This window comes from Tauraco erythrolophus, chromosome 21 (genome assembly GCF_009769465.1).
Source record: "Tauraco erythrolophus isolate bTauEry1 chromosome 21, bTauEry1.pri, whole genome shotgun sequence".
Classification (NCBI taxonomy): Eukaryota; Metazoa; Chordata; class Aves; order Musophagiformes; family Musophagidae; genus Tauraco; species Tauraco erythrolophus.
The window spans coordinates 11,285,140-11,308,047 of record NC_141485.1 but is presented as its reverse complement, the minus strand read 5'-3'; the positions used below and the strand labels follow the sequence as shown (position 1 = coordinate 11,308,047).

The 22,908-nt window shown below is 48.8% G+C and overlaps 2 protein-coding genes across 5 annotated transcripts; one reads left to right on the top strand and one right to left on the bottom strand.

Moving 5' to 3' along the window:
* Positions 1-499: 499 nt before the first annotated feature.
* MDH2 (malate dehydrogenase 2) lies at positions 500-9,758 on the bottom strand. 2 transcript variants are annotated; one of them, XM_086624454.1, is made up of 9 exons: positions 9,696-9,758; positions 6,879-7,047; positions 6,085-6,168; positions 5,029-5,138; positions 4,376-4,501; positions 3,635-3,712; positions 2,381-2,480; positions 1,816-1,967; positions 500-809 (listed from the first exon to the last, which is right to left on the bottom strand). In XM_086624454.1, exons 1-9 carry the CDS (start codon positions 9,756-9,758, stop codon positions 678-680), a joined length of 1,014 nt encoding a protein of 337 aa, XP_086480580.1. In that variant the 3' UTR covers positions 500-677. The 2 variants fall into 2 exon arrangements, with proteins under 2 accessions (XP_086480580.1, XP_086480581.1); XM_086624455.1 differs by lacking the exon at positions 4,376-4,501.
* Positions 9,759-9,923: 165 nt separating this feature from the next.
* STYXL1 (serine/threonine/tyrosine interacting like 1) lies at positions 9,924-22,532 on the top strand. 3 transcript variants are annotated; one of them, XM_086624765.1, is made up of 9 exons: positions 9,924-10,026; positions 10,727-10,788; positions 11,229-11,355; positions 11,671-11,727; positions 12,644-12,789; positions 14,191-14,336; positions 15,430-15,524; positions 17,574-17,683; positions 22,401-22,532. In XM_086624765.1, the coding sequence occupies exons 1-9, from the start codon at positions 9,924-9,926 to the stop codon at positions 22,530-22,532; spliced, it is 978 nt and encodes a 325-aa protein (XP_086480891.1). The 3 variants fall into 3 exon arrangements, with proteins under 3 accessions (XP_086480891.1, XP_086480890.1, XP_086480892.1); XM_086624764.1 differs by having other exon boundaries at positions 11,229-11,361; XM_086624766.1 differs by lacking the exon at positions 11,671-11,727.
* The last annotated feature ends 376 nt before the right edge of the window (positions 22,533-22,908 follow it).

Below are 22,908 nucleotides of genomic sequence, written 5' to 3'. Positions count from 1 at the left end.
TCAAAGAGTCAGCAACGGAACTCGTCAGCACCATTTTCCTGCAGATGTTTATTTTTATACTCACAAGAAGATGAACGTAAAAGAAATTTATGTAGATGCTAAATCAAGACTTTTGCTCCTAACTAGAAAGAAGTCACTCTTGGCACTTTAATTATTTTCTTAAAGCAGGACTTGACGTTTCAACCACTGCACTCTTGTACAATCAAATGACTTACAGGATTTAAGGCAACACACGGCAACAAACGGAGGTAACGCCACCTCCTGAAAAAACACTTCTCTAATCACTCAGTTTTCCCTTTTGCAGGCCTTTCCACCCCATCTCGAGCTTCTGTGATCACACCTGGTTTCCCAGCAGCTGCGCCGAACAAGAAGCCCAAGCCAAAACCCAAGCAGCAGAGTGGAGAGTAATGGGTTCACCCACTTTAAGAGGCGATTTCATGGACAACCTCTCAGAGATCAGCTTCTACCTTCAAAAGACAAGCACGTCAGGACAATTCCAGATGGTACGCTGAAAAAACAAGGCTGTTTTATTGATGATTAGACTCTGCACTGGCAACAATCATTAAGCTAATACAGACAGACTTCACCCAAAGCACGAGCTTTGAATCGGAAGTCGTAAAGTGACATGATGCCTTAATAAATTAAGGAAGTTGGAATTCCTCTCCATCAGCAACTCTTCACTTGAAGTTCTTCGCAAATTCCTCTCCTTTCTTAATAGAAGCCTTCAGCTCAGACATGGCCTCAGCAACCATCTTCTCTTCAAAGGGGGAGATCTTGCCAATACCTAGGTTCTTCTCAATGCCATTTTTCTGAGGGAAAGAGGATTTAAGGATTACCATTCATTGAATGGCCTAGAGTAACTGAACAGCTCTGATTATTACCCAGCTCAGACGGCGACCCAGTCTGGGACCCCCGTCATCTCCAGTCTGACAACCTCGTGCTTCCTAGCAAGGCTTGGAAGCCTCTTATCTGTAGCAACTTCTCCAGCCTTCGCAAACTTCTCATTCACTCTTCACACTGGGGTGGGAAACTCGAAGCTGGCCCCTCAGCTCCTTCAAGAGAAGACTGACACCAACTGCTCCTTCATGCCTCTTCCTAACTTCAAACCCACCGTCTGGCAAGAGAGTTTCTCTCTTCTGCCATATGCTCCCCACTTGCCACTGGCTTGCAATCTGAAACTGCTTCTGAGTTGCGCTCCTAGGTTTTCCAGATCTCATACCTACATCCAAACCCTTCCCCCTTAACATCCCTCTACTCCTATTCCCTCACCAGCTAGCGCCTAAGACAGCATACGCCATCCTTTGCATCCCAGCAGCCGTGCCAGGGCTGCAGCATCCTTGCTTTTCACTCCACCCACAGGGTAAGTGACAAAAGGAACGCTTCCTTCAGAGTTCAGTAGAGGTCCTGAAAGCAATCTCTTAATCCTAATCCATGCTGCTGTTCCCCATGTGCCTTGGTTTGAGGGATTTGCTTGTAGTGGATCAAGCTGAGGAGACCGGATTGCTGACTGTGGTTAATACATGAAAGCCCTTGATGAACAGGCACCGACTTGGGGCAGGCATGACCTCTTCAGACAAGTCTGAACCTCTGGTACCCAGCGACCTGCAGCCTAAGAGCAGATGAAAGCAGCATCATCCCTGTCGAGCATGAGGCATATGCCTGCGTACAACACCCAAACACTTCAGAACTCCTAAAGGTGCCCTCAGCTGCTAACATCAGCGACACCCGGCGTTAGACTGAACTGAAATCACCCAGTAAAACACCACACTAAAGCAGTGGCTGCTGTGTATAAGCCCCATCATTTAAAGTACGTACTCCCAGCAGCAGAGGTGTAGAGAAGTAGGGACTCTCCGTCTCTTCTGACCGAACAAAGGCACACTCAGTAACCCCTTCCTTGCCGTTCATTGCATCCACCAGCGAGAAAACAAATCGAGCGCCAGCATAGGCCATGGACAAGGTGGCAGATCCTGTGAAAGTTACATCACTTTTAGAACAGATCACATTGAAATCTGGTACTTTCTTTACCATCAAAGGCTTCCACGTTGACAGAGCTGCAGTGTTGCTGACTTGAAGCTCACAGCCAGTTCGATAAAGCAGCAGCTCTTGGCCAGCTACACCTATGTAGTTGACTGGATTTACAGAAACAGCTTAAACTGCCAGAGAAGATTCTTTTTCAAACCACACATGGCAGGAGATCTGTTAATGTTTAGCCTTATCCACATACTGAGCTGCTTCTAGTACCACAGTTGAGGCAGTGGCGGAGCAGCTAGGTTTGTAATCAGTTCATAACTCTGCACCATAGCTGTAAATAAGACCCAAGTGAAGAGGACTGCGTCCCTTCAGCTGGCCAACAAGAATTACTTGGAAGTCAAGAACCAACCTGCTCCTGCTTTAGCTTTGACAACTTCAGTGCCAGCTTCTTGAATTCTCCCTGTAAGCTTTTCCAGTTGATCTTGAGGAAAGTCCACTTTTGGTGTGCACTGGATTGGAAAAAAGAAGTCACTATCAAATACCAGGACCCCTCCAGATTCAGCACAAGGCCATCCAAACAATGCTTTTTGTACCATTACAGTTGTTACCAACAGTTCTCAACTGGGAAAATCAGCTACCCCAGCTCACAGATTGTGTGACAAACTTACCAGCTGCAAGTATTCATCGAGTTACTGCATGGACTGTAGCAGAAACCTAGCCATGCCTAGCTTGCTGTCCAGCTGTGGCTTGTCTGTGAGCAAAACCAGGGCTTGCCATGGTTACCAGCTACTGAGTAGTCCTTTGCACTAGACGGATGCCCTCCAAGCATGTGACAGGCCTTAGGAATTTCAAAAAGCTGTCTTGTAAATACACGGGTCACTGTGGCACTATGGAAGCCAAGAGTGTTATGAAGGATCCAGTCTGCCAGCAGCATCTGAACCTTCACATACAGCGACGCAAGCACGCCAAGCACAGCTGTCACTGTCCCAACTGTCCAACGAGGGCACCCTCTCAGCACTCAGCCGCTCCAAGTCTCTTGCTCTTATTCTCTAAGAACATCCTTCTGTGAAGGACACTTTATTCTCCACTTAGAGCAAAGCTTTTTCCCTCTTTCTTGCAGATTGCTCCGCGGCCATACCCTAGCCATCTCCTCGAGAAGCTGCTGCTTTATGACTGCATTTCATTCTGGCTTCCATGCACGAAGGAAGCCTCTCCCTGACCACCAGTCATTAGTGAAGCAGGTGTCCCCATGCAGCTTGAGCTATGCCTCCTCATATCAATGCTGCATGTTGAAGTGGGGTTTCTAGTCCACCATGACAAAATCAGTTTCATTTTCCTGCTGAAGCAAGGTAGTCATATCATGAAATACCCGTCACAAAAAATAAAACCCAAAATAAACAGTGCCAAGACATCACACCTCAGTTCTTATTCCCAAACTCCTTTAGAGGAGAAAGGCTGGAAATATCTAAAGCACCCAGAGGAGATGAGATTCAGCTCACCTCTCTCTAGTATCTTACATCTCATTTCAGAAAAGCAGCTGCAAGAGCAGGGGAGCCTGTCTCTGCTGTATCTTAGCATGTTACATGCCTCATAAAGGCACTTTACATCAGCTCTAACGTCCTGATGAGGAATACCACAGTGTTAACACCACACTATGACTTACCTGAGAGATCAGAGGGATGATAGTCTTCCCAGCATGGCCACCAATAACCGGAACGCTTACTCGAGCTGGATCTAAGCCCTAAGGGAAACATGAAACTTTCCAGCTTCTGAAGCACACAGACAAGAAAAACACTTAAAACCACCATGCTTCATTTTCTGCCCTGGGTATGGACACACATCCTAACCCAGTGCTGCACAAGGCATGACTTTCAGAGGCAGCTGCTCCAGGGACAAAGCCCCATCTACAGAGCTGAACTCCAGGCTGCTCCGATAAATTTAGACAGTTACAGGATACTATCAATGCCAGTTCAGATAAATAGCAGCACAAGTACAAGGTCCACCAGGGCTATTGAGTAGTGACCTGCTGCACCTCCTGATACTTTGCAGAATCTCCTGTAACACACAGCACACACAGTTTGACTTGCAAACACATGCTACAGTTCAGCCCCCTCCCCCAATGCACCAAGAGGATGAAAACACCCACAGAATTAGGGCGAAAATGTAGCTCGCTCACAGGGCACAGCCATCAAATGGAAAGGTCAAAGTCTCTTGAACCACATTTTGCAAGAAACTCTATCCCCAGGCTCCCCTAGAGAATGCGAAGAGGGAATCACCTTTGCCTCTAGCTCCACAGAAATCTGAGCTCCTTTGGCTCTGTGCAGTGATTTTAAAAGCATTTTTGGTAGATCTGATGGCCAAAACACGCTGTATCCCTCCCCCAGCAGCAGTTACTATGACCCACCTTCAGTTCAGCCACAAAAGTATTGGCTCTGACAATGTCCAGCGTTGTAACGCCGAAGATTCTGTTGGGATTATACACGCCATGCTTCTTGAAGACTTCTGAAGTTATGGGGATGGTTGAATTTACCTATAAGCAAGAACAGGCAAGCATTCATTAAAATCAGTATAATAATGAGTCCAATGCATGAACTGAACAGGTCAGTAAATAACTCGAAGCATACTTTCAACTTGAAGTCAACTGTAGCCAATTAATTTCATTCCTAAATTGAAGAGCAATTTACAGTCAGGCTGGAATATAACCAATCCATTTTAAATAACCATTAAGACAATAAATCTTCCCGTTCACATGACAAAATCTCCTCCCTTAGTGAGCTAAGACTTCTGTTCCAGCTAACACACCAGCATGTATTACAACCACAGTCACACAGACACCGAGATATCAAACACTTTTACATCACAGTTTCCTCAGACTTAAATATAGCCCAAGAAAAACGGCTTAGTAACACCAGGCTTTTAGCTCTTTTCTGTAAATACCCTGCAGACCTTGAAGATACTGGTCAAACCTAACAGGAACTCAGAATACTCCCGTATTCTCAGTCTGGATTTTCCCCCCAGCCCTCTCTTACATTTTCAAGGTCTCCAGAAAATGCTTACCGGGTTCGAAATAATACAGATCATGGCTTCTGGACAGTGCTTTGCGCAGGCAGACGTCAGAGTAGCCACAATGCTAGCATTGGTGTTGAACAGGTCATCACGGGTCATGCCTAGAACACACCAGCACAGTATGCCAGGTTATCCACAGCCTGCTCCTTAACGGGCAAGCAACCCCATCAAAAACCAATACTCTGCTCTGGACAGACATACATCAGCTTCTGGTTTCATATATCCAGAGAAAACCCTCCAGCTGCAGTAAGAAACTGGTGCCAAACGTAACTCCTCTCACTGCCCTTTGAGGAGCCACCAGCCCAGCTGCCAATTGTCAGAACGGATTTCATCTAGGCAGCCTACAGTACGGTGTGACCACGCTGACCCACACCACTGGTGCTCAGAGCAGGGTAACTGCTCCTTAGACGAGCTGTCCTCCCTCCTCGAACTCACCTCCACAGCTACGGTTTGAACGCCAACTGCTCTGCGCAAAATATTGCTATTGGCATAAGTGCAACCTCGCATTTCTGTGGCAGCAACTACTTTAACCATGAAAAACGAAGAATTAGGAAGAGGGAGGCATTGAAGTCTGGAATTTTGTTACGTTCTCAACAGGATATTGAAAAAGAGAGCAGAAATGGAACAGGACAGAGACATTCTAGGAAGGCTTAACAGCATTCATTCAGAGATGCTCTGAGAAGTTATCATGCAATTAAGGCAAAACAAACGGATTATCTCTATTCTGCTGAGAAATGAAACAAAGAATGAGTTTTTTTAACTAGAGTATTGCTCTGGGCAAGAAACACTAAGGGAGATTCAAGATCACTTGCAGGAAAAGCCTTTGCACCTCACCCATACAGGGGAACTCCAGAAATGGATGTTTCTCTCTATTTTACCAAGGTCAGTCTAAGACAGAGGCAAAACGAGGTGCTTGATACCACAACACGCTCGAGGTCAGCGTCATTAACAGACTACTTCCACCCCAGGCCAACGCTGAGGGCACTGCAAAGCACCAGACACAGCTCTATTTGAGTAACAGTGCTCTCTTGAACAAAAAGAACATACCTGGTTTTCTAGGGACTCCGGCAGGAATAACTACAACATCACAGCCCTTCAAACATTCTGGCAACTGCTCAGGGCCCAGGAAGCCTGAAACGGAAGACATCAGGCATTACATTTTCGCCAGTTATTAAATATCTGACACTTTGAAGTACAAAATTACACCCAGAGGTACCCAATTCCTTTTTTAATTTAGTCTTCAATTCAGACTTACGGAACGAGAGTCGCAGGAACTTCACATTCATCTGTTTCAAAACCCCCCAGTTCCTCCCGTTATGCGCACTGACTCTCCAAAAACCGTAGCTTGGCACTACAGCCAGTGCCCCCAGAGAACTGCAGACACACACATTCAAGTCAACGTAACCTCTTGCTGATCTTCAAATAAAATGAAGATCAGCAGATTAAGTTTTGATTTCATCAGAACTGGACAGCTGTCCCTTCAGAAAAGAAGCAAGCAGAATTCATGTAGACACCCCGGAAGCATTGTCTACTTGCAGTCAAACTTTCAAATTCAACACTCAGGCTTTTTTCTGAGATGATTTTACTGAACGTTTCCTGCCAGTTACTGCAAATTCCCCTTCAACAGTGCAACCACAGACCATTCTCATCTCCACACACATCAATCTAATCAGCTAAACCTTACACAGTCACACGCAGCCAGAGAAAAAGCTACTTAAATTGATACTAGGCTTCAGGATCATGAGAAGATTCCCCTTCACAAGCACAGCAACGGGCATCTCCAAGATGACACCCAAGAGGAACCCTCTGGAGCACAGACCATTCCCAGCAGCTCGCAGTACCTTTCACATTCGCTCTGGTCTCGATGTGGCTGAGGTCAGCTGCAACGCCCGGAGTGTGAGCGATGTCGTAAAGGGTGAGCCTGCTCACCAGTGGGCTGTTCTTCAGGAGAAGGGAGAGGGGCTGGCCAATGCCTCCCGAGGCGCCCAGCACCGCTACCTTGGCATGGTTCTGAGGAAAAAAGGTGACAAACACATTGTAGAGATGTTCTGGTAGCTACTGCAGCAGTGACCTTGGGGATCTCACCACCCTTTCTTTACTTTTAGTCCTATTTCTCACTTTTTTCATTAAGCGCTACACAAACTTGGTTGCCTACACCCACAGAAAGCAATCATCACAACAGCCTCCCAAAGTTCTTTGAGGCCTATTGGTAGGACCAGTTAGAATCATAGAATCGTTAGGGCTGGAAGGGACCTTCAAAGGTCATCTAGTCCAACCCCTCTGCAAGGAACAGGGATATCTCCAACTAGATCAGGTTGCTCAGGGCCTCATCCAACCGGGCCTTGAACGTCTCCAGGGATGGAGCATCCACCACCTCTCTGGGCAACCTGTTCCAGTGTTCTACAACTCTCATGGTAAAAAATTTTTTCCTAATATCCAACCTGAATCTACCTCCCTCTATTTTAAAACCATTACCCCTTGTCCTATCACAACAGGCCCTCCTGAACAGCCTCTCCCCATCTTTCTTGTAGGCCCCCTTGAGGTACTGGAAGACCGCTATAAGGTCACCCCGGAGCCTCCTCTTCTCCAGGCTGAACAGCCCCAACTCTTTCAGCCTGTCCTCATAGGAAAGGTGCTCCAGCCCTCTTATCATCTTCGTGGCCCTCCTCTGGACCCTCTCCAACTGGTCCATGTCCTTCTTATGTTGAGGACTCTAGAACTGGACGCAATACTCCAAGTGAGGTCTCACGAGGGCAGAGTAGAGGGGGAGAATCACCTCCCTTGACCTGCTGGCCACGCTCCTCTTGATGCAGCCCAGGACGCGGTTGGCCTTCTGGGCCGCAAGAGCACATTGCCGGCTCATATTGAGCTTCTCGTCCACCAGTACTCCCAAGTCCTTCTCCTCAGGGCTGCTCTCGATCCATTCTCCGTCCAGTCTGTATTTGTGCCTGGGATTGCCACGACCCAGATGTAGGACCTTGCACTTGGCCTGGTTAAACTTCATGAGGTTGGTACGGGCCCACCTCTCCAGCCTGTCGAGGTCCCTCTGGATGGCATCCCTCCCTTCCAGCGTGTCGACGGCACCACACAGCTTGGTGTCATCGGCGAACAGTTAGAGGAAAATGATCTTTTGCGGTCTGAAGCTTAACTGGGAAGCAAGGCTAGCCAGAGTAAGCAAAAGGATCGCCTCTCTTCAGATGGAAACGTCTGCCTGAGACTAACACCTGCTACACCACGGGCCCAGGTCTGACTTAAGGCAAAATCCGGTTTGCAGTTTTACTAGTTTTCATTGACAGCATCAAAAAAACATTCCTTCCCACTTGGCAAATCAATATATTTAATGGACTACAAGAAACATAATAACCACGGTATGTACGTGAAGAAAATGTGTATTCCTGAAATAAATCCAAAATAGTACCTGCAGCTGCCTCAAGATTTAGCCCTGAGAAAATGAAGTGACAATTTGAGGCTTTCACCAAGCGTGGCTGAGACGTGGCATGTAAAATGAACTCCTGCTTTGCTGTCCTGGTGGACCAGTTTTACTTTAACGTGCTCACTGGAACAAAGTTACTTCTCTCAAAAACTCTTGCACTCCTCTTTGTAGAGAAAGTGTCATTAGATAAGAGGAAAGTTACTTTCAAAGTCCAGAACAATCTTAAAACCCAACGATCTGCCAAAGAGCTGGCAAACCAGAGGCTACTGCAGAGACGTGGTAATACAATTACCACTGATAAGGACATTCTCTGTCACAATCTTACCAGATAAAGCCCCAATAGCTCCAAGTCCCCTCATCAACTGCTTAATTATTATGCTATTACAAGAAATAACCGACCCAGAAGCTTGATGAGCCTAAGCTCAGCTCAGTTGCCACTGCAACACACGTAATTTAGCATAAAACTCTCCAAGGGAAACCACAGTCTGGCAATGGTCACTGCCGTACCCCACATTTCAGATTACTCTGATACCATCAGGCCCAAATCTCATCGCTAATAAACTTAACTCCTCTCTAAATCATTACACAAACCTCTCTTGCAGAGCGCATCCTTACGGCTACGACAATTATTTTGGCATATTTCCATGAGAAGAGCGGCCGGTCCGTGCGTGCCCGGCACGCAGCAGCGGTGTTCCCCGGTGCCAGCAGTCACGGTGATGGTCTCCGGCACGTTAAGGGTTCCTGTCGCCCCCCGCCGCCCCAACTCCTACACCGCTTCCAGGGCAGGAAAGGAGCGGCGAACCGGCACACCGCCCGTGACCCACCGCCACGACGAGCGGCTCACCCGCGGCTGACGGGTCGGGCCCGGCAGCTCTCGGCCGCCCGGGGAAAGGCGGGCGCTCCTCGGCCGGCAGCCGCGGGGCGATGCCCAGCAGCGCGGAGGCTTTACCGGGCAGACACGGCACCGGCCCAGCGCCCCCGGAGCCGAGCCCCCGCCCCGAGCTGTGCCCCTCGCCCCCTCCCCGCGCCCCACCGCCCCTCCCCACCGACCGAGCGCTGATACCGGCGGCCCCAGACACCCCCAGCCCCTCCCCGCCGCACACGGGAGGGCCGGGGCCGAGGGCACCGGCGGCCCAGCTGCCCCCCCGCCCCCTCACAAAGGGCCTGCGCTCGACCCCGGCCCCGAGCGGCGGCGGGCCCCGCGCCGCGCCGTGCCGTGCCGTACCTGGGCGGAGGTGGCGAGGCCCCGACGGAGGGCAGCGGCGGGACGCGCGAGGCGGGACAGCATGGCGGCGGCTCCGTGACTCCAACGACCTCCACGGCGCGGCGCCTGCGCGGGGCCGCCCGCCGCCGCAGGAAGTCTCGCGAGACCTAGGTGCCGCGGCGCCGCGCGCCGCCGTTGCCGCGGCAACGTGCCCGGGCGCGCTGTACCGGCAGCTCCGGCGGGCGCGGGATGGCGGGGGTGGCGCTCTGCGAGCCCCGCCACCTCTACAACATCCTCAACCAGCACCGGCGGGGCCCCCGGCTGGCGGAGCCCGCCTACCTGTGCCTGCTGGGTGAGCCCGCGGGAGCGGGCCCGGGGCTCCGGGGCCCCCTGTGGTCACCGGGGCCGTGCTGCGGGGCCTCTGCCCCGTCCCGCTGCGGGTGCCGTGAGCCAGCACTGCTGTGGCGCCCATCGCGTCCAGCTCCGCCGGCTCCGCTCCGTCCCAGGGATGCGCTCTGCCCTGGTGCTCCCGGAGGCTTTAGAGGTGGACAAGATGTCTCCGCCACCGCGCAAAGACTGCCGATAAGCGTTCGCACAGTGGCAATCCATCAAAAAAAAGGGTGCCAGATATCGCGACATTGTTAAATGTTTTGGCGGGAGAGCCAGCTAGTTCGGGCGCGGGGCTGGGGTCTCTCCGGTGCCTCTGTGCCCGTCTCCATGGCACGGAGGCGGAGGTGCTGGCCGCCGGGAGGTCAGAGCAGGCCCAGCCGGTGGGGCCAGCGTTCACCGTGGGGCAGGGGACTGGCGCTGCGGACGCTGTGGCACCGCGCCAGGGTCAGGACTAAAGCTGGTGGCATCACTTGGTGTCACACAGAGACTCACGTCGGGACTGGGGTTGTTATAGCCACGTCAGAAAGTTTCAGTTCCAAGAAACTGGATCACTTTCCCTGGTTGATGCCAGTGCCCGAATTCCCACTGACGGAATTAGGAACAGGATTCTACCTTAAAAGCGTCAAATAAGCCAATTGCTCTGTCTTGGTTGTTTTTTTCAGACGCCCGTACTCAGCGTGAGTATGATGAGAGCCATGTTATTACAGCACGCAGGATTGAACAGGTGAGGGAGGGATGACCATTTGTGTGAACCATCCCTGGGTTGAGCAGTAAGACAGAATTGGCCTACAACCCACGGGAATTGTCCCCATCTCTCCTCTGCCTCTTCCAGCCACGCTCCATTCCTGCCACCGGGGGGATGCGTTCTGTCACAAAGCAAAGGTGGCTTCAGTAGCCCAAAGGATTGGCACACAGGAGCCGTGTATCAGGAGAAATATTGCACAAGAACTAACAAATTGTAGACTTGTCTCACAAAGAACAGTGCTGGCATCTTTACCGCTGCGTCTGATGAAGCAATCCGGCGTAGTTTGCGTCATTCCTGAATTCTTTCAGAGTCAAGTACAGACGTAGCCCCAAACTCACCTCCAAGATGTCAGTAGCGTTGATGCCACAAGAAAAGTGTGGAGCTGTGCTCCTGATAGAATTCCTCTGTGATTTTGGTAGAGTCCTACAGGGGAGTATCTGGTACCAGATTCCAAGGAGTTGGGATGCGTCAGATACTGCGTGGTGTATGACCGTGAGACCAGCTCTTTGGATTGCTGTGACTATGAGGAAGAGGAGAAAGAAAAAGGTACCTGTGACCCGTGTCGGTCAAGACCTCACTACGGGATAGATAAGCTTCCCATGCCTCATTTAATTTTATTGGAAGAGATGCAAATTTACCCAGTTTTATCTGAAAGACTAAAATCTGTGCTATGCCTCTGTTTTTTCACTGTGTTGCATATGACCTTAGGCTTCGAAAATCCAGATTTTATTCCGAAGCTTCCTGGCAGGTCTGGTTTCCTATCTGTGGACCGATCCCTCTGAAGTTCCTTGTAGTGTGTGAGCAATAGATTTTTTTTCCACATTTTGCTGAGATTGGGCTTGTTCAGTGGTTGCCTTTTAGGGAGCAGCGCTTCTCCAGAGACTGAAAACACTGACTCACGTTCTGTATGTTCACAGAGCGAGTACTTCCTTCTTTGAGGGTTACAAAAGGCTGTCACATTATTGAATTTAAAAAGACTTAGCTTTGATGGGGTGGTGATTTGATGGAGTTCACCAAGAACTGTGAAGAGCTGGAAACTTGTCCATGTAATTGTTCAGTCTTCTTTGAACCATGGAAAGGTTTAGCTTTCACGCATCCTTTGGCCAGGAGTTCTGCTGTATGCAGAACTACTTCTGTATGTTTGTTTGGCTCCTATCAGCTTTAGAAAGGCTACTGTAGTTTTAGCAAACGTTTACATCATTTTTTAAAGAAAAAGATCCTGGAGTGTAAGGTGAATGAATAAAGAAGCATGTTCATAAATGCTCAGTGCTGAGACAGTAGCAAGGGAAGGTGTGAAGAATCAGAAGTAGGTTTCCATTGTGCTGATCTGTTTCTAAAGCAGACATAGCTAGAGGCAAGCAGGATGGATCCCTCGGGAGAAGGAGGGGGAGCAGCCATCTCACATAATTTGCTTCACTGAGGGGAGTGTTTAAAACACTTGTGAAGAATTTATTCAAGACACCTCCCCCTTTGCCTAAAGCAGACTAAAGAAAAGGGCCTCCACAAAACCAAGATTATTAGATTTAAAGTAATAATACTTCCTTGTTACGGGAACTTATTAAAAGCATTTCCCAAAGAACAATGGGGAGGACAATAAACCTTTATCTACATCTACAAAAGAAACCAGGAGAGGAATGAGAGGCCGAGAAGTGAAAAGCAGCATGCCTTGTTACTGACCTGCAGCAGCAGTTAGTCAGCCTAGCTCTAACAAGGCTTTGTGTGGCCCGTTAGATGAAACGCAGTGTGCTGTCGGTGTCAGCACGCCAGGTTTGGCCCCAGTGCTGAGGGTGGCACTCCAAACCTGCCCTGGCAGGTACCTTTTTGGTCTCATTAGATGCTGAGGAAGGCACGGCGGTCCGGCATGCCAGGAGCTTAGAGCACTTCACTCGCCATCCCGTGCTCGTCCTGCGGGGAGGATACAAGTGCTTTTCAGCTCGCTATCATTTTCTGAGGACTCAGAAGATACTGTGGATGCCTCAGGTGAGATGACACTAGTTTGCAAGTAGAAGACATTAGCATTCATATTCTGATGATGCCAAAGGAATTCAATTTAAATGGTGTTGCAAACCTGGTATCAGAGTAATTTCAAACAAAGGCATTAAATGTAATTTGAATTACTGTGCTTGCCCTGAGTCTCACCACTAATTCTTTTACAGCCACACTTTGCCTTTTTTATCCTTCTTCTATTGCGTGAAAGAAAGCTCATGAAAACAAACTGGGAAGGTTTCTCTGATAACCCTGAAACTGGCCTAACTGGAGAGTACAGATAACTAAACAAACAGTAGCAAATGATGAAAAGAAGCAGATTCCTGTCTGACACATGGTTATCTGGGATGTTACGCAGTGCATGTTTTCAGGCAGAAGTACAATTACTGTCAAGCCGCAGTGTGTTCCATGTCTGTTCCCCATTTTCACCAGGAAGAATCACAAAGCAAGTCCTGCTGCTTTGTTTCAACAGGCGCAGAAAGAAAACAGCCATCCACTGGAACACTGGTATCCTAATTGTTTGGTTTCCCCTACAAACATTGATCTGTTTAGCTTAGGAGAATCAGTTACCCTTTTTTTCACATCGAGGACAGGACCTGAGGCAGGGCAGATTTAGAGGGCACTGGACAGCAGAGAGCATCTCATTGCAACGTGTCTTTTGTTTCTGCTGTTCCTGTTCACTTCTGGGTCACACGAAATCACCCATGACATGGTGCTAACCTGTGGGATGCTACAGTGCCAGAGAGAAAATCAGTTCACTTTGTGCTTCTTTGTGAAGGGAAGAAAACTGCTGAACTTCCCCGTCAGATTCAACTGCACACAAAGCACCTCCTGGCCTCTCAGCTTGAGCTGCTGTTCTCTGCTGGTTTAAATTGTTCAGCTGCTGGTTTGTTCTGCTGTAGCATCAGCCAGGTATCAGTGAGGGATGCAGAGGCACTGTCGGCTACTTGTGTATTTCTGTTCTCAGCCTTCACGCTGCCGACACCGAAAGCAGCTGCGGATTCTTGTTGTGCCACTCTGGGGCACCTGCAGCTCTGCAGGTGGCAGATGATTTCATTTAGCCTTGCAAAAGTAAGTGGGGAGAACATCAGATAGAGTCTGTAACGCTGCAGTCCCTCCAGACAACGTCAAGAATATACGCCGCCTCCAGTTGAGTTAGGATTTGTTCCGAGTCATGCCACAATGGCAGCGCCGCTGTTAATTATTCTCGCTAAATCTAGCAAAGACTTCAATATACAGCAAGCCCAGGTGATTAAATGAATCATTACACTAGAATGTGTCATGGGCTGTTGACTGTCTGTGTTCAATTCTCCACATGGCTTCTGTTTAAGAATTTACCAAGCTAACTGGAGCAAATCCAGTCTCTAAACTGAGCCTATGGTTTCTCTCCGGCAGGAACTAGACAACTTCCAGCCATACCCTGTAGAAATACTGCCTGCAAAGTTATATATGGGCAATTTCAAGCAGGCCTGTGACCAACGGATTCAGAGAGATCTGAAGATCAAAGCACAAGTCAACGTCTCTGAAGAGCCTGCCACACTGTAAGTTAAATCGTTCGAGGTGTGCCCTCACCCGTGTCTGCGCCTGTGAAAAAAGTGAGGTGGCCCAGCACCAGAGCCCATTCGTAGAGGAGTCAGTGCCTGTGAGCGTCCAAGGAAACCTCTGGTGGGAGGAAAACTCTGCAGATTCAAGGCCTGTTTCATGCTCTTTTTTCTGACTGCAGAGTTAGCACAGCAGCCATGCAGTCCTGCAGCCCTCTGCCATGGCATGGGTGGATGGGGTGAGAGGAGGACTAGGAGGCCCTTGGCATTTCAAGTCGATCGCATACCACCGTCCTTCGGGAAGAACTTACATCTCTGAATAGCTTTCAGAGCAAAATCTTACAAACACGTCAGTGTAAATGCTAAATCGATGATGTTTGGTGGTGTTGGTCTTCCTTACCTACTTCTGCCCATGACCATTGTGCGTGATCTGTAGTCCACGCTGGAAATGCCATTTCACACAGTGAAAAATCCAGCGGCATTTCTCAAGGTGGTGACCAAAACTAAGTAACAAATCCAGTTACCTACCCCAGTGCATGTGTACCAGCAGACATTTCTCATGCTTTTGGCTCCAGAGGAAAATGTTCAAAGGTCTCTCTGCCGTGAGCAGTCTTCCCATGCCCTCTGCATGACGTGCTTTCACAGTTCAGAAATTCCTCACCAAAGTTTTGCTCCATTAGTTCTCTGAGTTGAGTTCTCTGAGCTTGAGGAAGGAGGAGGATGCTGTCACAGAAAACTGTGTGAAGTGAACTGGGGGGCTTTGTTCACAAAACTGCCAACGTGCACGCTGTGAAGGCGCTCTTGCTTTCAGCTCATCTGTTTTCATTTAGGCCCCAGAAAAAGGAAGCTGTAGGTTAAGTTAAGACATCGATGCTGATACCGTGTGGAATGGAAAATCAGTAATTAAACTGGTTCTGTATTACAAGCACCTCACTGTCTTATCATAACAAATCTCTTATCATAATGTTAATGATGACGATGATGAAAAACTCACACATGTAACAGCAAACAACATTATCAGCTTGCGTCCAACAAACACATTTTTTCAAAGCTGCTTCTCTGGTCCATGTCACGCTGTGTGCTTTTTTTCCAGGTTTGCAGAAGGCAGCAAATACCTCCATATATCTGTTCCAGATTCACTTGAAGCGGATCTTTTGTCTACCTTTGCCACCATTTGTCATTTCATAGGTGAGCTGTTCCTAATCCGGAATTCCTGAGACCTTGCTCACTCTGCGATATTAGATGGGAGTGGCTGCAATTCACTCCAACAGGAAGCTCAGACAAGAGGGTCGTAATCTTTCAAAATCAGTGTACTCCCAAGCAAGCCCACACCCTAATGGATAGGCACTGCCTTACAAACCAGCCTGAGGGACAGAGAGGAGATTTTACAGGGCATCTCACTCTGATGTTCCTACTCTTTAAAGAATACCTCACTTTGATAATAGTGAGCTTTCTGCTAGATGTGAGAAGGCTTTGCTATAGGATGCCTACCAGGGCTTCACAGGATTCCCTCCTATTCTTTTGTTCTTAAATACAACCCTTGGACTATTAGCAGCCCAAATCTTCAACCACCAGAGCTTTGTTTGAACGAGAGTGTGACACGCATTGGAGAACTTACCACAAGACTGCTGATCTTTGTGATTTTCAGTGCAGACCCACCATAGGGCCTAGGAAGATCTTCAGGTTGGACAGCATAAACCTGCCTTCAGCTGATTACATCAGTGAGGGCGAGAAAGAACATACTCCTCAGCTCAGTGCCTGCAGCAGCACAGCAGACGTAGCTCCTGCAGCTCCATCCTGCCATGGCATCCGCCCGTGTCCTTACCTTCTATCACACTTGTGAAATAACACCCACTGCAGGCCCTGCTGAGCCGAGTGTTGGACAGACCCAGAAGCAAAAGACCACCCCATCCCCACAGACTTTTTAATCCAAGTACGAAATAAGAAATGACAGCTGGAGACAAACAAAGAAACAAGGAAACAATATTTAAGGATATAGTTTTTAAAATTTAGTCCTGAACGGAACGTCATTATTTCCGTGCATTGAAACCCAAATATCGAAATCCACTTACTCGCCTTTCATTTTGCCCCAGGCTTTTTTTCCCACTAGTATTTGAGAAGAAAGTGTCTTTTTCACAACAATTTGTGCAAGTTTCGAAAACAGATTATAAGAGTTTATTAGCTGTAGCGCTGTTTACTTGATAGTCTAACTATTTACCTGACAGTCTAGAGGAGATTACTTCAACTGGAACAGTTATGGGTGAACACTAAAAGCTCTCCACATACTCTCAGAAGAGCATGGATATCCTCATGCCAGGTGCATGTTGGAGTGAGGCTGTTTCTGCTCAGGTCTTAGAACAGAACTAGTATCTCATGATAGAAATAAGTCAGAAAACTTTGGGTTAGACCTCGAAGAAAAAAACCACAAAACTCCACAACCTCTTGACAGCAGTAAAAGAAGAGGTTTTGCCCTATGAATTCTAGAGTTCAGTTGCCCATGTTTCAAAACCATGTCGTGCTGTCTGCTCTGGAGAGGGAGGGAAAGAATTCAAAAGGTTATTAATAAAATATAGACTCTTTCAGGCATAGTTAGCAGAGGTGATGTGGTTAGGAGTGAGTGACAGCATCCTGTTAAAGCCAAGTGGGCTTGGCTTTTGTAGGAAATGAGTTTGCTGATCTTAGCGATTTTCACTGCAAAGAACCCATCATAAAAACATCATAAAGTCGGCGCCCGTGCTGGCATGTGCATGCTTCCTCCTCGTCATCCCTACGGAGGGGTATGGGATTTGAAGTCTAAGTCCCCTCCAGTTTGAGAGCTGATTTCTCCCACTTCAGATGAATACAGTTAGACTTGTGTTTTTCAGAAATTTCAACACCTCTAAACCTTTCTCAGAGGAGTTTGAGTAAGTGATGTGATGCTGATTGCTCATGGTAGGCCACCTTTCTTCAGTTATCTAATGTAAAGGTGACACTGATCTGTAATGAAGCATTGTCTGGTCATTGTCATTTGGTTCTGGTCTTCAAAGCCACGTTTTAACTCAGTGGATTTTTAAGAAAGGCACTGCCAGCTTACAGAAACTGTAGCTGGCAGTGCCCATCTGCTGCCGTCAGGGTTCGTGAGGGTTCCTGTCACTCAGGCTGCTAGCCTGTCGGCTGGCACTGAATTACAGCTTGATTGTGCAATTGGAAGCTTCATTTCCCAGATCACTAATTTGTGATTGGCATTTCTTTACACAGACGCTCAGCTGGATCGTGGAGCGGTGCTGGTCTTCTCCAGCCTGGGGATAAGCCGGAGCAGCGCAGTAACCATGGCCTATCTCATGCATTCCTGCCAGTTTTCCCTGAAGGTACATCACTGCCATGCTTCCCGCAGACACGGGCTGGGTCTGCAGTTTCTGTTTCTGAAGCCTCATTGCTGTAGTAATGAGGAAGACGTTATCTGTGCTTTCATGCACACTATCCACCTGCTAATGTAACAGGTTACATGGGATGAGATTGCATCTTCTTTATACCGTTACGGAGATGGCTCAGGTGTGATTTTGGCTCTGTGAGTCCTTATCCTGGCACCTGTGATGTTCCTGAATTTCCCTACTTAACTACGGGGCCATAAAAACAAAGCTGCGGTTACAGAACTCAGCATTTCTGCTCTCCTGGATCTGAGAAGGGCAGTATCTGGAAGCTACTGGAGTTAATCCCGTCTCTTAATACCAGCAATTCAGAACCCAGTGCTTGCAGGGCTCTGATTTACCACTGGGCTCAGCAGCACCAGCTTTTTCCAAAATCCTATTTTCTTTCTCCAGAAGCAATCCCCTCCCACAGGTAGTACGTTAGAGAGCTCTGGAGCGGGATAATCCCAGTGCAGGAGGGGTGTACAGGTTAAGTGGCCAGTACGCTCTGTTCCGTAGCTCTGGATGACGTAAGGAAAATCACGAATGACGTCTGAGAGTGACCCGGCTGTGCAAGAGCCTGGCGGCCTCTCCCCCCCTGCCAGGCCCTTTTCCATTCGCATGCAGCACGTGGGCATCATGCTGCTGTGGGCACCATCTCATGGTGCCTGCTTAGCACAGAGCAGGCTAGTTCCCAGGGCAAATGAAAGGCGTCTCCTTCAGAATCTTGGCTTTGTTTGGGATGTGTTTCCTCCTTTGGGAGCTTGAAAGGATCGATCCAAGCTTCACTGAGGCTGCGCCTCTATCTAATCATTGCATTGATTCTGCGCAAACATTTGCGACATAAGAGGTAATCTCTTACCAGCGCTGTGTGCCAACGGGTAATTTCAGGTTGAGCGTGCCAACCGGGCTGCAGACACTGGTTCGTCTCTGCTACTAACACTGGGTGTGATTCCTCCTGCCCACTGATAACTGTTCCCTCGCATGCTAAAACACCGGCGCTGCTTGCAACGGCCGTGCAAAAGTCAAACACTGATCGTTGCAATTCCTCTCGGTTGGTATCAACAGGTTGGTCTCAGCGTTATGACGAAGTGCCAAAAAAAAGAAGAAGAAAATGTTGGCACGGCAGTGGCATGCTGCGGCTGGCCTGGGCGGTGCTTGCCCACTGTTGGCAAGGCAAAGCTTTCCTGGGGGATTACCCTGGCAGACGAGTTTGTGTCTTGCAGACGAAAGCAATGCAACAGATTCCTGTGTGATCCTTCCCCCAATCTAGGCAAAGATCTCTGAAAGCTTCGAAAGACACGGATATTGCAAAGGAAAGGCAGGTTTGGGACGCGCGGCCCCTTAGTTGGGGGCTGTTAGTAATCGATACGTGAGTAGATCTGTTGAGTTCAGGGGAACTAGAGGCATCCACACAGTGAGCCCGGAGAAGTAAATATTGGAAGATCGGCCTCGAAGCCTGCAGAATCACTGAGATTAGAAAAACAAACCAATGGAGCACTATCTTCTAACCTTTGGTCTTGTTACGCTTAAGCAATCCTCCGAGTGTGGAACGCAGTCTCTTTTAAAAGTGGGAAGATGAGCACCACTGACCCAAGGATGCAGCTGGTGGATCTGCTCTGTGTGTAGCAGGGTTCCTAGCTGATTACTTGGAAGTCACAAATAATTAGGACGGCTGTAATTAATGCAGGAGGATAACTGGAGTGTCATAGCTGCTCTGCCACATCAGGTCACACCAATCCAGAAACATGATAACCTTTGTTGTTTATCTGTGAATAGCTGATACTTCACTGCTTTGCTTATCATCCATGGAAGAAACAGCATTTTAGGGTAGAAAATCCAGGACGTCATTGGTGTAAAATAATGCAAGACACCTGCCAGGTGGTGAAAGCAGCCTGAGCTGTCCTTGCATCCAGGAGAGCAGAGTATGAAGATGACATCTCTGAAGTTCACATCTGGATCCAGCCTGTCCCTGCTTTGGTAACCAAAGTCTTACCTGCAGGTTTTTGCCGTCCAACACAGGGTAAATACAAAGCTGTGTCGTTCCCAAGTGGCGCTGCTTCGTGTAAATTCCCAAGATTCACTTTCAGTTCAAATTCATAGAATCATAGAATGGTTTGGGTTGGAAGGGACCTCAAAGATCATCTAATTCCCACCCCCCTGCCATGGGCAGGGAAACCCTCCACTACACCAGGTTGCTCAAAGCCTCATCCAACCTGGCCTTGAACACTGCCAGGGATGGGGCAGCCACAGCTTCTCTGGGCAACCTGTTCCAGTGCCTCACCACCCTCAATGTAAAAAATTTCTTCCTTATATCTAATCTAAATCTCCCCTCTTTCAGTTTAAATCCATTGCCCCTTGTCCTGTCACTACACGCCCCTGTAAAAAGTCCCTCTCCAGCTTTCCTGTAGCCCCTTTAGGTACTGGAAAGCTTCTATAAGATCACCCCGGAGCCTTCTCTTCTCCAGGCTGAACAGCCCCAACTCTCTCAGCCTGTCTCCATAGCAGAGGTGCTCCAGCCCTCAAATCATCTTCGTGGCCCTCCTCTGGACTCGTTCCAGCAGCTCCATGTCCTTCTTACGTTGGGGACTCCAGAGCTGAACACAGTATTCTAGGTGGGGTCTCACGAGAGCAGAGTAGAGGGGCAGAATCACTTCCCTCGACCTGCTGCCCACGCTGCTTTGGATGCAGCCCAGGACATGGTTGGCTTTCTGGGCTGCCAGTGCACGGTACCAGCTCATGTTGAGCATCTCATCCCTCAGCACGCCCAAGTCCTTCTCCTCAGGGCTGCTCTCAATCCATTCTCCGCCCAGCCTGTACTTGTGCTTGGGATTGCCCCGACCCACGTGCAGGACCTTGCACTTGGCCTTCTTGAACTTCATGAGGTTCTCACAGGCCCACCTCTCCAGCCTGTCCAGGTCCCTCTGGATGGCATCCCTTCCCTCCAGCGTGTCCACAATACCACACAGCTTGGTGTCATCTGCAAACTTGCTGAGGGTGCACTCGATCCCACTGTCCATGTCTCCAACAAAGATGTTAAATAGCACTGGCCCCAGTACCGACCCCTGAGGAACATCACTCGTCACTGGCCTCCACGTGGACATTGAACCATTGACCACAACTCTTTGAGAGCGATCATCCAACCAATTCCTTATCCACAGAGTGGTCCATCCATCAAAACCATGTCTTTCCAGTTTAGAGACAAGGATGTCGTGTGGGACAGTATCAAATGCTTTGGATAAGTCCAGGTAGACAATGTCAGTTGCTCTTCCCCTATCCATCAATGCTGTAACCTCATCATAGAAGGCCACCAGATTAGTCAGGCAGGATTTGCCCTTAGTGAAGCCATGTTGGCTGTCACCAATCACCTCCTTATTTTCCATGTGCCTTAGCATAGTCGCCAGGAGGATCTGCTCCATGATCTTGCCGGGCACAGAAGTGAGACTGACTGGCCTGTAATTCCCTGGGTCTTCTTTTTTCCTCTTTTTAAAGATGGGGGCTATGTTTCCCCTTTTCCAGTCATTGGGAACTTCACCAGATTGCCACGACTTCTGAAATATGATGGATAGTGGCTTAGCAACTTCATCTGCCAGTTCCCTCAGGACCCGCAGATGCACCTCATCTGGTCCCATGGACTTGTTCACCTTCAGGTTCTTAAGATGGTCTCGGACCTGATCTTTCATAGATTCATAGATTTCTAGGTTGGAAAAGACCTTAGAGATCATCCAGTCCAATCTTCTCCTACAGTGGGCGGTTCTTCATTCTCACAGTCCCTGCCTTTGCCTGCTGGGACTTGGGTTGTGCAGCTGGAGCTCTTGCCAGTGAAGACTGAGGCAAAGAAGTCATTGAGAACCTCAGCCTTCTCCATATCCCAGGTAGCCAGGTCCCCTGTTTCCTTCCGGAGAGGGCCGACATTTTCCCTACATCTCTTTTTATCACTGACATATCTATAGAAGTTTTTCATGTTGCCCTTGATGTCCCTGGCCAGATTTAACTCTATCAGGGCTTTGGCTTTCGTAACATGATCTCTGGTTGCTCGGACAATTTCTCTGTATTCTTCCCAGGCTACCTGTCCTTGCTTCCACCCTCTGTAGGCCTTCTTTTTGTGCCCAGGTTGGTCCAGGAGCTCCTTGTTCATCCATGCAGGCCTCCTGGTGTTCCTACCTGACTTTCTCTTTGTTGGGATCCACCACTCCTGAGCTTGGAGGAGGTGATCCTTGAATATTAACCAGCTTTCTTGGGCCCCTCTTCCCTGCAAGGCCTCATCCCATTGTATCTAGCAAGGAGATCCCTGAAGAGGCCAAAGTCTGCTCTCCTGAAATCCAGGGTAGTGAGCCTGCTATGTGCCCTCCTTGCTTCTCTAAGTATCTTGAATTCCACCATTTCATGTTCGCTGCAGCCAAGGCTGTCCTTGAGCGTCACGTTCCCCACCAGCCCTTCATTGTCGGTGAGAACAAGGTCCAGCAAAGCACCTCTCCTCGTTGGTTCCTCTACCACCTGGAGAAGGAAGTTATCATCCATGCATTCCAGGAACCTCCTGGATTGCCTATGCCCTGCTGTGTTGTCCTTCCAACAGATATCAGGGTGGTTGAAGTTCCCCATGAGGACCAGGGCTCGTGAACGTGAGGCAGCTCCTATCTGTCCTATTCCTAACACTTTGCTTTCCTTCTGTTTACAGAGAGCTTGGGACTACGTTCTGAAATGCAAAGCGAACATGAGACCACACCGGGGCTTTGTGAAACAGCTCTCGGACTGGGAGACCCGAATCTACGGGACCACGATCACAGACATCTCTGAACCAAATTACTGACAGGTGGCAAAGAGGACACCCAGCAGGGAAAGGTTCTTCCCTGTCCGCGTGGGTAGAAAGTTATGTGAACTCTGTTTGGAAAAAAGATCTTAATGTAACAGAAAAGCTTTCATCTTTAGCTCAGTATTATTTGGGATCAAGTTTTGGGGGCATGAGGGGAACTGATCTGAGCTGTAGAAGGTGGCAGTCTGAGGAGGGCAAGTCCTGCAGGATGTGGCCCATTCTGTGCTGCTCGTCTCATTTAAGTGAAGGGGATTATAACCATGTTGTTGGGCATGCTCCTTATCCGGGGAATTCATTAGGGCTATCTCTGGAAAGGTTCATCGATCCATAACCCGGGATGGTAAATTTAGAGTTTGACTGTGCCCACTCCCAG

Coding starts and splice junctions, on each gene's coding strand:
- MDH2 (XM_086624454.1), bottom strand. CDS start 9,758: ATGCTGTCCCGCCTCGCGCGTCCCGCCGCTGCCCTCCGTCGGGGCCTC. Junction 6,169..6,878: donor GACCAGAGCGAATGTGAAAG/GTACTGCGAGCT, acceptor CTTCCGTTTCAG/GCTTCCTGGGCCCTGAGCAG. Junction 1,968..2,380: donor CAAAGCTAAAGCAGGAGCAG/GTTGGTTCTTGA, acceptor TAACTTTCACAG/GATCTGCCACCTTGTCCATG.
- STYXL1 (XM_086624764.1), top strand. CDS start 9,924: ATGGCGGGGGTGGCGCTCTGCGAGCCCCGCCACCTCTACAACATCCTC. Junction 10,027..10,726: donor CGCCTACCTGTGCCTGCTGG/GTGAGCCCGCGG, acceptor TGTTTTTTTCAG/ACGCCCGTACTCAGCGTGAG. Junction 15,525..17,573: donor CACCATTTGTCATTTCATAG/GTGAGCTGTTCC, acceptor TTCTTTACACAG/ACGCTCAGCTGGATCGTGGA.